Source organism: Carettochelys insculpta, chromosome 2 (assembly GCF_033958435.1).
Source record: "Carettochelys insculpta isolate YL-2023 chromosome 2, ASM3395843v1, whole genome shotgun sequence".
NCBI lineage: Eukaryota > Metazoa > Chordata > Testudines > Carettochelyidae > Carettochelys > Carettochelys insculpta.
This window is the reverse complement of record NC_134138.1, coordinates 247,428,595-247,443,482: the sequence shown is the minus strand read 5'-3', so window position 1 is coordinate 247,443,482 and position 14,888 is coordinate 247,428,595. Positions and strand designations below refer to the sequence as shown.

Here is a 14,888-nt window from a genome sequence, read left to right as displayed (position 1 = left end):
CCTATACAGTACAGTCTCAATATTCGCGAACCTGTGGTTCACCAATTCAGTTACTCAAGAGTGGCCAGCAGCTGCTGCTTCCCCTGGGGCACAGAGTGGCTGGCAGCCGCCACTTCACCCAGGGCATGGGGCCCCTTGTATTCACAAAATTCAACGTTCATGAGGGTTCTCAGCATGGAACCATTGCGAATGTTGAGACCCTACTGTATCAGCAAACTAGTAAATATTTTCCAGGCAGAGTCTGACACATCTTGTTTTCCTGTATTATCCCTACTTCCTCTGTCTAATATCAGAATTGTAAATAGCCCTTATTTGTAAATTAAAATTAGTTTTATTAAATTCTGTGGATAATGATTTGCCTCTTACGCTGTTTTTAAAGCAAATGTCCTTTTAAGACTATAAATAATGTTTCATCTTGGAAAGGGAGGAACACCTTGATGTCTGGGAAGCACTTTTTGAATTATGCCAGTCAAATCCCTTGAGCAGATTCCAGATAGCTGTTGGAAGTTTCCTTTGGTGCATAGACTTGTGACTACTACCCTTCAAATTGCTGACCTGACTGTCGTCTTCCTTTTTCCAGTTTTTGGTGGATTGAGGTCATAATGAAAAAACTTTCTGGCAGCAACAGCAGAACATGATCACTAAAAAGCACCCTGTATGCAACATACTTTTTTAGAGTTTCATGAATTATGAATAAACACTAGCCAGTATTCATGGGTTGCAAACCTAATTCAGTAGGTAGCAGCTCAATACTTAAAAGGATCTCTGGATTTATCATTCTTAATACTCTGTATGAATTAGACTTTGGCTCGTAGGTAAACCTTATTTAGCGTGAAAGGAATAATTAAACCTCTGAGATATTACTCTTGCTCTGACACAGAAAGCTTAGATCAAGCTCAACATAAGCTGAAGAAAGCTCAAAATTCCAAGGCCTGTTGCCAACAATAATCAGAATTAAAGAATAATCCTTTAAAATTGCATTCTAGCATTCAAGTTGGCAAAAGCCTGATCAGTGAGATGAAGCAGTGATTTGATGGGAGATTTTTTTTCAAGCTCATTATGGAGACATTTGAGAGTGTTACATTATTACAGGTTTAGTGCTTTTGGGGAGCTGCACAGTGAATGGATGTCTTCACTTCTTGGGTTGGAAAACTGTCCTCTGAAGAGCTACTTGTACCATGTTGGATTGCCACCTCATAGATATCAGGTTCAGTATTGATGTATAGAAGTCCCTAAGCCAACTTCCTGGATGTAGGTTTCCTGTTCTGTTGATGTGGCAAGTATAGCCCTTTCCAGTAGAAATGTAAATTGCAAGCAGGCCTTTCCCTCTTAATGTTTTTAATAATTCTTCCAGAATACCTTAACGCAAGCTACCATGTTAACGGGTACTAGCACCAGTTCAGTTTTCCCATCTTTGTCCTCCTCCACCTTCTGCTCCTCTTCTCACCCCCACTTCTCTTTAGTCCTTGTGTCGTTGCTGTTGTGCATGTGGCGGGGGGGGGGACAGCAGAGCAAGGCTCTATGATCCGGAGAAGGCTAAGTCCAGGTATGACTTAATTTTTGAAGCTAGGTTGGGACTTGATTGTTGGTCCTGTCAAGCCACCAACTTATGCCATACTAAATTGGTTTTCCTGAAGGAGGCACCTTCTGTTTAAGCTTAGAGGAAAACCTGGGCCTCTCTTGTGGCTTCAGTGGAGCCAGAATTTTGGCCCACAGTCTAGAGTAGTGATTCCCACCCTTTTTGAGTAATGCGGCACATGTCAGTGAGACAAACAGTTCCATGGCACACCCACTTCTCAGCTGAATTGATTGCTTGTAAATGTTACATTTACTGTGGTTAGGGTCTTACTAGAGATGTGTGCTCCAATGATTTGTGGGTGGATGTGGGGAGGAGGCAGCTCCAGAGAGCAGCCTCCTCTCCCTGCCAGCCTGTTGGAGACAGGAGTTGACATTTAAACAACATCCCAGCTCCAACAGACTCCCACCCTTCTACCTTGCTGTGGGGCGGAGGTGGGGGTGTGGGGTGGAAAGTTTGGGCTGGGAAGCAGTGTTTCATCTGCCTCCCAATGCCAACAGGCTCCTGTGGAGTCCGCATTTCTCGTCACAGAGGTTCTGCTGGTGTGAGGTTATCAATTTCTCCCCAGCGGTGTCTTTCATGAATGCCATGTGAGCTGGGACTTGGGTATTCTTGAGCCCGTACAGAGCCACAGCGAGGGGAAATTGGCAAAATGTCATGGCATACTTGGACAGTTCTAATGTCACACCAGTGGGTTACTGCATGCTGATTGAAAACCACTGATCTAGAGTGAACAAATGAAGCAAAAATGGGTGGAGTGGGGAGGGCGAAGACTCTCTGCAATGTTCTGATAATTTAATTTATCAAGAAGTATAAATTATGTTCTGTAACTTTCCAAAACAGCTAAGTGAGAGAATTGTATCAGAGTGGCGTGACATGAATCTTCCATATTGACCATTCTCTATTCCCGTTAAGATTAGAGGGTGTGGCATCCTTTGCTAAGTAGCACTATATGATACTGATGGTTTATGTCACATGTAAACTGACTAAAGTAATCAAATTGGCTTTGGACTCGTTGTTGCAAAGCAGCTGGCTTCATAAAGCTATCCACAAAACTAAACAATACCATTGCATTTTTTTTGAGCAAATACAAATTTAGGAAATTGCATGAACTTTACAGCAAAGCCACATAATACAGAGTGTAAATCCCTAATGTACTCCTGTAACTCAGACTCTACAGTGGGTCTGGGCCCTTGACTAGAACATAAACAACTAAGAAGTTATTGGGCACTGAATGATGTGTCTCACACAATGATTATCAGTCAACTAATAAAACAGAACACTCTCTTGGGGCGATGGTGTTTTGGTTTTGAGGTGGCGCATACTCCAACAGATAAAGATGAAAAATCCTGAGGAGATGCTGTCTTCAGTTAAAAGAAACTGTTTCAGGGCCAGCACTTGCTCTTGCTGCAAGTAGTGCCTCTATTTAGTCATTCCTTATTTGTTAGCAAGTGGATGTGGCAACCACCAGAAGTCTCTAAGCTTTGTTCATAAGGAAGCTGGCTGCATATCAAATGAACTGAAATGCGTGGGGTGGAATAAGAGCCGAGCCTTGAGAGAAGGTAGTGTTTGCAGTAACAGTAAAAGTGAACCGGGTGCGTTTCTGAGATGCTGGAGTGTAGGGGATTGTCTGGTGGAGGTGAGATTGGATGTGTCCCTAAATTATCTCAAGGTTGTGAGCTGGAGTAGTTAGGACGATGGTTGGAATCAAATGAAGGGGGAAAGTCGGGAGAGGAGATGATGGTTAGAATACCACAGACACGTTCCTACAGATAGCTGCAGATAAGTGGAATACTGAGAAGAATTTCTTGTTCTTTCTCAGCTGTGTGTGTATAAAGAGTGAGTAATTGACAGATGCTTTAATATCTTTTCCTGAAGTGGGTGGCTGAGTTGAGGAGTCACTGTATGTGCTCACCCTACTATGGTAATGATTTTGGGTGGAGTCCATTGTGTGAAATCATTGTAATGTTGTAATAGCAATACAAGCCTGAAAATGGTTTCAGGGAACTTCATCTTCTTTTAAAATCAGACCATGAAGAGTTAGGGAATCAAAACTGCACACTGGTGCACATGCATATTTCCCCCCACCACCTCTTGACGCTTCCTGCCTGGTTTCTGTGTAAGCTAAGAGCCAAGTAGGCATTCCACATCACTCAGGCCTCAGTTAAGGTTACAGCAGATGTACAGGTTTTAAGCTGGTTTTAAAAGTGGGATGCTCTTTTGCGACAGCTTTTTCACTGAAAATATTGGGGTTCTTTGAAATTAGGTAATATGAAAAATTCAACTTCTCAGAATTTCCAACTAGCTACAGTACAAGTGGAGAAGCGTTGGTCTGTTTGATATTTAATATAGACCATAAAGGCGTGACTCTCTCTCTCTCTCTCTCTCTCTCTTTCCCATCTGTAGTCTGTGTATTTAGTAGTAATGTATTCCTAATGTCTTGAAATCATTACTAATGGGTAGGAATGAACCCCTGCTGAAGCTACAGATATCTTCAGTGTTTTTGCCTAATCTCCCTGCACTGGTTCAAGGCATTGAAAATCACAAAGCAGTTGTCCCTAATTGTTTACAAGAGGCCATGAGATCAAATCTTGATTCTGTTGAAATCAGTAGGAATTTTCCTATTAAATGTAATGGAACCAAGACTTGGCTTTTATTTCAAAACTTGGTTCTGTGTATGGGGGAAAATAGCACAAGTATTGCGTTCTTTTAAAGGAAATGAGACATTTTTGACATTGGAAAACACCTACTCCTGATATTAAACCGTCACTCACGGAGAGGATAGAAACACTGAGTCTAGGAAGACCAGAGTTCTGTTTTTTGTCTTGATTTGTGTAAACTTGGGCAAATTGGCCTATGCATCTTTCATCCCCTCTAAAATTGGGATAATCCTTCCCACCACATTAGGGAGTTTGAAGACATTAATACATGATTGGAAATTCCCTGAAAAATGCTGGTAAGTACCAAGTACAGTTTGCCATGATGCCCTGACATACCTAATTTCATTATAATATTTTTGAACAGAAAAGAAATCTGTTCCTCCTTGCTCCTACCCCATCTGGAAAATCCTGAATAGGTGTGACACCTGTTTTTTGAATTTGTATGAAGAGACTTGTACTACTAGCTCCCAGTTGTGTCATGCACTAGCTTAAATGTCATGTTGACTTCAATGCAAACAGTTAGAGAAAGAGAGAGAAATTTCACCATGTCTTTTATGAGTGTGGCTTGAGTTTTCCAGAGCAAATTCTGTAAAGGTGACTGACCCTTGGTGCTATATATTTTCATCAGAGACTTGTGTAACCATGCGGTTGAACATGGGTTTTTATTCAGATAAGTCCATCTGAGTCAGCTGAAAAAGAGGGCTAGACACTTGATCAAATGACTCAGGTTGCTTGCTGAAATTGCCAGAAAAATAAGGTTTTCACACTGTTTCCATCTGACAACACTCAATCTCTCATCTAGTTAGTTCAAGTCTTGTGGCCTATATCCTATTCTTATGGCCTGTAGGGTCAGACAGTAATCATGTGCAGTCCTTAGTAAATGCCTTGTTTAGGTAAGGATGGTAGAGTGAGGCCGTTCTTGGAACCATTGAGGTATGAGTTCTGCTAGTGTTGTTTATTCCAGCATTTTCTATTACTTAAAACCTGTCTGGGGCAATGTGTTGCTGTGAGGCTGCTCTGACAGTGCCACCACTGGAAGAAGTGTTGGGAACACTAGTGTAGACCTATCGGCATTTTCAGCTGTGCTTAAGCTGTACTTAATCCTGCTCACTGCATGTAAAGCTAGACCGGGGGTTAAAATAATGGTAACTTGTGTACGTTATGGCTCTTGCCGTCACTAGGGTTGCTAACTCTCCCAGATGGATGGAGTAGAAGCCATTGCTGCAAATGGCATCTGGTCAAGAGAGTTGATAATCCTAACCACAGCCAGGGGAGTTGAAACAGTGGCAGTAACTCTGGTTAGCAGAAAACATTCATTAACCTAGGTGGGTGACTAATAGCTTTGTTTTATTTAAGATTTTTTTCATGGTATTTTTCAAATTTCTTGGATCCCTTGGTTTCTGCCAAAACATGCTGCAATAGTGGTGCTCTACTCTCTGCCATTTTGGTCAGATTAGACATTCCTTTTTTTATTCTTGTTGTAGAAAGTCCTGTACTTCAGTGTCCCTAATTCCTCTACCTTTCGTGGAGGAGGATATGCTCCCATTCACTTGAGACTTCCTATTAAACCATTGCTAGAAATTAACCTTAACATAAATAAATATTTAATATAAAAAAGTGACTTCTGACTGTGGCACAATCCTTTTAATGGTGTCACCTTATCCGAGTACTAAACAAAAATGTGGAGGCAAAAGAGTTAATAGAGGCAAGATTTTTAAGAATGATACTTAAGAAGTCAGGAAATGCAGGGCTGAGGGTGTAGTGCAAGCTGAACTCACATTTCCTGTTTTTTGGCTATGCTTAGTTTAAACTTTAATGCAGGGGATGTCATCTCTTTTCTGCTCTACTTTCAATTCTTTAAAGAAATAACAAAATTCAGACAAGAAAGGAAGGGTTTGCAATGGAAACCCTTTTCCAGAAAAAGCAAATGTAGCTGTTGCTGTGATTAGGCGCTCTATAAATCACATGTGGTGAACTGGACACTGTGGTGTGGCCCCTTAGAGCCACCACAAGGAGCCTGCTCCATGCACATGCCTCGCCACTTGGTGTGACAAGTGCGCGGTGGCGGCGGCGGCGGCTCTGGTGAGTCGCCAGCAGTTTTGCACATGTGGGGAGGGAAGGACTGGCACTCCTTAACTTTCTATTGGACGTGACTGTTTTAGGCCCTATACCCCTTCAGATATACAGAACTTTTGTGTGTGTTTGGGGCTGACTCCTCAGGTGAGGGAAGCTTTATGAAATACTCATCAAAACAGGGATAATTTCGCAAAGGCTGGTTGATGGAGGAGTCCTCTGTATGCTTATCCTCTCAACTCTCTGCTCTTTCCTCCCTGCTGTGGGATAAACAGCCAGCACATCTGTAGAGCTGGCCTGGTAGCGTGCTCGGGCAATCCAACTGTGGGAAAATACTTTTTCCTTTTTTAAGTTGGCTTGGGTACAGTGGTGAGAAGCAGGATTTCACTCATCGTGGGAATTGGATGTGTCTCTGTGGAAATGAAGGATGTCTCAACTTAGGGAATTGCTCCTTAGCATAGAACATCATTTCTTAAACAAAACCACCATCTGTTCTTTGTGTGTGTGTCAAATTTTTGCTTGATCTAGACTTGAATATTGCGGTCAGAGCAGTTACATACTCAAGACTTTTGGATGATTTGAAGTTTTAAAAGTAATATTTTGTACTTATCTCTTCCTGCTCTACAAAAATGGCATCTTGTTTGTTTTTCAGGCTCCCGATAAAAGGAAAGCATTAGAGGAGACCAAAGCATATACAACCCAGTCTCTTGCCAGTGTTGCCTATCAAATCAATGCATTGGCCAACAATGTACTCCAACTGCTGGACATTCAAGCATCCCAGCTGCGGAGAATGGAGTCCTCCATCAACCATATCTCCCAGGTAATCTTTTACGTAGGGCGTTGCAATGTAACAAAAACTTATTTTTGCTGAGATGAAGACCCACCAAGTGGAAGTGGGTTAATCAGGAGAGTGTTTGTTTTTTTTTTTTTAAATAAAAAGATGACTAGATCCCCAAAAGTTATGTGAATCTTAAAATCTTTCATTGCTAGAGGAAGAGTTTTTTTTTATTCTGCATCTTGTAAAGGTTCTAAAGGTGTCTATTTTAATAAGCCTGAATGTCATTAAATAATTTGCTATGGAGTTAAGTTTTTAAAAGGCAATGGTTTCAACTTTACCTTAAGAGATCAGCTGAAATAGTAAAATGCGTAGTTTAAATAAGCTAGTTTTCTCTATTTGGATTCGGAAGCCAAGAGTTCAATCATTGAAGCTTCTGGTATTTGGTTTTTAAATTGAAAATAAAGTGAATTTCCTATTCTAGAATAAAATTGAAAGAAATAACTCTAAAATATTAGTAGCAAGCCAGTATTCTCTCATGTTCCTGTTGGGACACGATAAGCTCTACTTTAAAGAGTTTTTCATTCATGTCCCTGCATTGGCTTATTCACATAATTAAATATGTTTCAAAAAATGGAATTTGGGTTTTGATTTCGCCATGACTTTAGGACTGTGAAGAAATTATACCACGCTTTTTTTGGTGATTCTCTGAGACCAGACCAGACTAACCCAACCCCCTTTTAAGACTGTGTAGTAATGAAATAGGCACAGTGAAGGATGCATCCACACCTGAATGTGATACTTAATTCATGGACTGTCCCTTTCACAGTCTCCTGTCCAATTGCTTCCTTTGGTCTCTTCCCATACTTCTCTCCCTCCACTTTTGGTATGTCATGTTGAAGAGCCAGCATTTGTTATTTCTGGTTGATGGGAGCAGCTTGTTGTTGCCACTGTTGGAATAGCTATGTGGCAGATGTGTTACCAGAAGGGAAAACAGAAGAGCACTTCACTTCACTTCAAATGTGGAGTACTCATGTGAGTCAGGAGAGTTTTAAAAAGGTGTGGTTAAGTCCATGCCAGAACAGCAGGTTGTACTTCGTGCTCCCAGTTTTGGGTCACTTCAGCAACAAGATTGGTGAGGTGGGCTGGATCAGTCATCTGGAAAATTATTTGAATAATCCAACATTAGAAACATTCAATTATTCTTGTTCCTCACCTTGAGCTTTCAGAGGCTATGGGTCTATGTGATGCTCCTCTAAAGAGTAAATGTGGGGGGGGGGGCGGCGGGGAAGACTTGATAGGTGAGGTCATAAGGACTGCAGGAAAAAAGCAGCCCTGTACTGGGATTGCCAAGACAAAAAGGTTGCTATTTTGCAGGGGACAGAACAGAGGTGGGGCAGGGAGGATGGAAAGTTTAATGATACACTTCCAGTTTTCAAAAAGATCTGGTTCTTGGTAGTCCAGTTATTTAACCAAACTAGTTTACCCAGGTCCAATTATGTTTCCACTGCATATAGCTTACCCAATAACAGAAGTCTATGGAATGAGACAGCAAGGTTTGGTCAAGCAAGACTTTTCTTGTAAACTAAACTTTTTTTTTAAAAAACCCTTAATATGTTTGGAAAAGCAAAATTTTAAGGGATCTCTTCTATATTACTCTGCACTCCTGTGTCTGTGGGGATTTTGAAACCCTTGTGGGATGCTTGGCTAAATATTATCTGTACAATTCCCTGACCAAGCACTTGAGATGACAACTTTTTTCTTTTTGCGACTTTTACTTCATCTTTCTCTCTTGCCGCCCCCCCCCCCCCCCATTTCCTCCAGTCAACCCATGTTTGTATTGAGCTTATAAAATACTGCAGTAACTGATTTTTAAAATTCTCCTGTTGAGAAGATTTGTCTTGAAGACTGTTGAGCTGCAGTGGTTTAAAAAAAAAAAAAATATTGCAGGAGGTGGTTGGACTTCAAGGAATATCTAAATTCACCCTGAAAATAAAAAACTTAGTTGCTTTAAAATACTTGCTAAATGTTAACGTGTTTTATGTTCTTTTAATATTGTCTAAGCATTCTGATAAATCAGATTTTTTTTTTAACTACTGGAGTTGAGAGAGAGAGAGAGAGGCATATTTTTAGTTATTGTAAAGGATTTGGAAAGATGATTTCTGGACCCTTTAATTTCACTTGCCTTCACAAAGAAGAACTGGGTGAGGAATAAAAATGTACTAACAACATCTCAACATTTTCTCTCTCTCCACCACCATATACATAACACCATGCTTTCATAACTTTTGGATGTCATCTTACCTAGAGCAAAATACTGGTGTGCAAGACGAGCACTTCCCTGTCAGTACTAAGCAATTTCTATTTAAACTGAAATTGTTGGTATCTTCTTGGTCCATTGATAGGAGTTATAGTGTAAAAGCTAAAATATTTGTTACTGGCACAAAAGGTGTAACCCCCTGTACTTGAGCTGCATTTTGAATTGAAGGCGTTATTCTGAATTCATTGAGTCACCTGATACATGAACTGTTTGCTAAAGACTGTGAACAATCAATGCTTTGTGGAGCTTTGTAGTGTCCTTAGCAAGATCTCATCGTTTCCTTGGCTGTTTGGGTCTTTCCTGAAACTAATGCTAATTATAAAGGAACCTTTTCAGGTTGATTTTATGAAATAGATACAAACGATACACACACATTTGAACTCGCATGTGTGGCTTTTTTTTAAAGTCCATTTTAAGTTTACTTATTTAAAAAAAAACAAACAAACAAACCAAAAACCAAGCCCCACTCTGCTGTGTGGCTGTTTACTGACCATTTCAGAAATGAATATTCAGAATTTGTCTTCACCTACCCTTGACGATTTCCATTGAAGCAAATCAGATGGAGATGCATGTGTTTAAATGTGAGTTTCCTGAAGTCTGTTGGGAATACAGGGGCCAGAGCCAGGCTAGTGTACACAGTGTGCATTGCTCAAGCTTCTGCATGCAGCTTTGGAAAATGTACATCAGCAATGTTTCTAGCCGAGGGGTGAGCGGGCCCCACTTTTTGTCCCTGCGGTTAGCCGGGCCCCCTTCAACCTTTCTAATGTAATCCAAACTGATGGAAGTTTCCGTTATCGACAAAACACCCCTTTTGGCACACAGAGAATGTAAAACCTTTATTAATCAGTATATATGTCCATGCATATTTCAACATTTTTAATGATGGATGAGCCTGAGACCCAGCAGCTGATTGTGCTGCCACTCCCCTTACGAAATTTCACATGCACCCCCGAGGGGGTCCACCCCAGACTTCACATGTCCCTGTTGTGGTCCAGGGTCTTCTCTGCACTGGCAGTCCATAGCTTTGTTTGTAATCAAGTCTCCAGAGGAGAAAGCTATGGTGCTGTTCTGTGGGTGGATCAGTTCTCCCTCAGTCCTGCACAATTCACAATGACCTAGGGTTTTTTTTCCAGTCTAGTGGGTGTTTCTGAATTTCTGTAGGTCAGTTATAATAGTGGAAGAAAGACTTATCCAGGTGTCACCTGCTTACTTTGAGACTACTTGGGTTAAATGGCCTGCTGTGTAATCTTGATTTCAAAAGACTGATTTAAATGTTGATATCCTTATTAGAGCTACAGGTTCAAAATAAGCCTCAATAAAATACTAGTGATCCATCTCCCTGTAAGGACAAACTATAAAATTAAAGTGCGCATTGTCATACAACAGCATCTCTCGAGTCATGTCCCTGGAGAACTTACCCACTTACAAAGCTTCAGTTCATCTTCAAGGCAAAACAAAAAGACTGCTTTATGCAGACAAATAGCCCTTAATGGAGGGGAGGGCCTGATGGATCTGACTTCTCAGAGGTTTTTCAGTGAGCTGCTTCACTGTTGTGGATTTTTCATTTGACTGTAGAGCTGTGTTTATGAAGCTCTTTGTTTTCATTCTTGACACCTGCTTTGAGTTTTGCCCCATTACTCCTACCTTTTCCATGCAGGCAGATGTAGTAAACACAAAGCTTGCCATGTATGCAGAGAGAGACTCAAGGTGGATAGGATTGGTTTTTGTTCTGTACTTGTGATGGTGGGCCTTGGTCAAGTGTACCAGAGAAGTTAAAGATAGCCATTATACAGGGAAAGGATGGGCAGCACAGAAAGGAACAGTGGAGTGAACAAAAAAGAAAAAGGTAAGTAATTATTCAGCACACAGTTTCATATATTACCCCCCGCCGTGCTCTTGCCACATTAAAAACTATATCATGTCTGGTCTGGGCATCTGGGGGGAGTAGTCCCACAAGGATTGGTGTGGTGGCAGGGTCAGCAGGGAGGGGCAGGGCGGGCAGAGTCAGTAGGGCTGTCTCTGCCCAATGCTGCAGCTGAGGTCCAGGACAGAGAACTTGGGGCAAAGAGACACTTAACCTGTCCAGAGGCCAGCATGGTGGAGAGCCCCACCCCAGCTGGCCACTGTTTTGTGTGTGTGTGTGTGGTTTTTTTTTTTTTTTTTTTCCTGCTGCAGCTGCCCCCAGTATGAAATGTCATCCTTTTCTGTGCCCCTCTATGTCCATGCTCTGGAAAACTATTGGATTCCTGGCACAACCAAACCCTGAACTTCTTCTAAATGAAGGGAAGAGGAAGCTGCATGCCAGACTTGGTGTCCCTAGCTCTTACTGTTTAGGAGCAGTTCTTGAACTACCTCAGATGCACAGACAGATGTACTCTAAAACATATACATAAATTTGTGTCATGGCCACAGGCCATAATGGTGATGCCGTAAGTCTATTCCCTATTTTACTTCAGTATAACTGAACTCTTCCAAGGGAACCCCATTTTATAGCTTTATTTGAGAAAGACATGCCATGAGTTCAGTGGGGCTTACTCCAAAATGAAGTGCACTCTAAGCATAGATGGTCTTGGCTTTTTTTTGGTAACTGGATTTCAGTCAGTATTTTTGTGGCTATTTAAATAGTGACTCTTAAATCAAGGCAATTTAAATGACTGATTATATCAGTCTACCCTGAAGCAGAGGGTTTTTTTTTCCTTCTGGTAATTTTTCCCCAAAACAAGTGTGCCTGTTGGTTATGGGCTTTGGAGCCCAAACTACTCCTCTCAGTAAAATGGAACACTTCATGAGTGAAAACACTGCTTACTTTTGCAAAAAGTTGGGTCTCTGGACTGTCCTGAAAGGGGCTTATTTTGCAGGGAATATTAACATTTAGGTGTATATTCACACACACGCTCGCTCGCTCGCTCACTCTGTTCTCTGGTTGTCCTTGTTTCCCCTTTTCAAAATAGAGGCGAACATAAGAGATGCAGGTAATTAAAATGGATAACCTTTTTTTACCATTGCAGTTCAACAGTCTTCAAGACCATGAAGATGACTCTGGTTCTCTTGCTATGAAGAGTTGGGCTTACAGGGGCATCCTTGTTTGCTGTGTCAGAACTGAAAAACATAGCTTATCAGAGCTCACATTTATGCAAAGGCAGCTGCAGTATTGGGCGTAGCAACTAGTTTCTTCTTTTCCCCTGAAAATAAACAGTTTTAAAATAGCTCATTATTTAAATCAATGCCTATTGAAGTGTGGAGGAAGAAATAGAGTCCCTTTCAAGAGATTACTTTTCAGGCTAAAATGTTAAATTAAAATTCAGTGTGCAAATTCTTCCTCTTGACTTAAAAAGCTGACTTCAGACATGGAGAGAGATGACAAAATGGAAACCTCTGACTATGTAATTCCCTGGGCTATGCAAAAACCAAGTAGGTTGTCTTCTAGCATAACAAATATTCAAAAAATTTAGAACTAGAAATTGAAGGCCCATATTTACTTTAAAAGATTATTCCTTGTTAATCTGTCTCATTTGTGTGCTTGGCTTCTTACTCAAATATAAGTGTTTGGGCTCTTTGTTTTGTAATGTTGTTGCCCAATTAAAGCCATTGTCACTTAGGGCACACACCTGATCTGTCTCAAGGTTACCTATCCAGACTCTCAGCTGTAGGCTTGAAGTGATCTGCAAATGACATCAGTGCATAGAGGTTGGCTTTCCCTTCTAACTTTAATGTATGACCAACCACGATTAGGATGGACTTCAGGCTTCAAGAACTTAATAGGTTCCAGGAACTTATTAGCCTACCTAAATGTTTAAAATCCTTGCAAGCGGTATAGATTAAGCGTGGAGCCCAGCCTTGGGTGTAGGGATATACAACTCAATTGAATTTAAATTCTTGCTGGGTGTGTGCTGGAAAGGAGTGGAATAGTTCCACAGGAGAGAGGGATTTAGGTGAGGGTGACAGCTGGTTTTCAGTTGTCCTTGGTTGCTGCTTGTATGTGTTTGAGTTAATGTGATGTCTGCTACCTAGTTGTGCCTGCTTCATTGTAGAGAACTAGATTGAAACACAGAGCAACACTTAGCAGGAGGGTACAACAAGTAGACCAGATGCTGCTGTAGCTGTGCTTATCATAACTAGCAACACATGGTGGCTGATCTCAGAAGTACTGATGTAAGGGTCTGGGAACCACTTCTCAGGCTCTAGCATTGGTGGGCAGACTAAGCCACAGCTCCTCAGGCCACTATGTGAGGTTATTGCCCAAATGTCAGATCCCAGGGTCAGGGTTACATGCTGAAGAGGAAGAGATTTCACTTTATTCAAAGTCTGTGTTTTTGCTATTTTTCCTGTTTTTTACATGCAGCAAGGAAGGACATTGCTTCCTCCCTATCCTTGAGTTGAAGGTATGTGGGCTAGTTTGATTTCAGTCATACTATATCAGCCTTCAGGCACACACTTTTTCTATATTTAACTAAAAGTAAAGCAGCTGTTCTCCAATCTGGACAGTTTCATGATATGTGAAATATTGGTGCACGAAAATAAGGGCAGAACTGAATCGTGTATGTGTCACATGCACTCCAAATGAATTAGTGAGATTGTCACACCAGCTCAGGAAATTCAGTAGCCTCACTCTTGGCCTTAGAGAGATTGAGCTGTATCTGCAAGGGGGTATGAACATGGAAGCTACTTTATACAGCCCTGCCACGTTCCTCTGCTGCAGATGAGCTCTGTGGTTCCTTCTTCGATGCTTCTAACTCACATCAACACCTTCTGTTCTTTAGTTTATTCTAGCCCACATGTCATACAGTAAACCCTTGAGATATGAATTGGCTAATGTGTCATAAATGATAGAATGTCCACCTTAATTTGCATTTAAGCATCAAGCAGATGGGGAAAGGGAGAAAACAAAAGGATACAGATGTGAGAAAACCCAGCAGGCAACTTCTGCCTATGCCGACTTTAATTTCTTTGTGCTCATCTGGAAATGTCTTTCATGAGGGAGGCTGAAATAATAAAAAGTTGGGATGGGGGGGGGGGAGCGGCAGAGGCAGAAAACACCTCAACAGCTGCCTCCCCCACCTCTTCCTATCCAGCCAGTCTTTACACTGGAAAGGTCAAAAGACCCAGTTTTTGATGCTGAGGAAGGAGTTGTGACTTAAGGTATCTCTATGCTTGCTGGGAGATGGACCCATTCAGGTCCATCTTCTGGGGTTTGATTTGATGTGCCTGGTGGGGATGCGCAAAAATCAAACTACCAGGGCTTGACAGTTGGCTCCTGTACCCCCCCTGCGGAGTAAGGGAGACTGACAGGAGTTTCTCTCCTATTGATCTTCCTTAGTGAGGATGGATAGATAAGTCAATCGTAGATAACTGCATAGCTGAAATTGACTTGTCGTAGCTAGGATCCCCTTTCCGGCCTAATGTAGACCTGCCCTTAGAGTTTGAATAGTAATGCTGCTGGAAGCGTGAGGTGAGAATGTTTTTTCTTTGATCTGAATACTGTTA

General features: G+C 41.4%; 1 protein-coding gene across 8 annotated transcripts in view; it reads left to right on the top strand.

Annotated features, from left to right (window-relative positions):
• ABI1 (abl interactor 1) overlaps nucleotides 1–14,888 on the top strand; it is a 128,517-nt gene that overhangs the window by 32,647 nt on the left and 80,982 nt on the right. For all 8 annotated transcript variants that reach the window (XM_074984899.1, XM_074984895.1, XM_074984897.1 and 5 more), the window contains exon 2: nucleotides 6,962–7,129. In XM_074984899.1, the coding sequence (XP_074841000.1) occupies nucleotides 6,962–7,129 (168 nt within the window). The remainder of the gene's footprint in view (nucleotides 1–6,961; nucleotides 7,130–14,888) is intronic.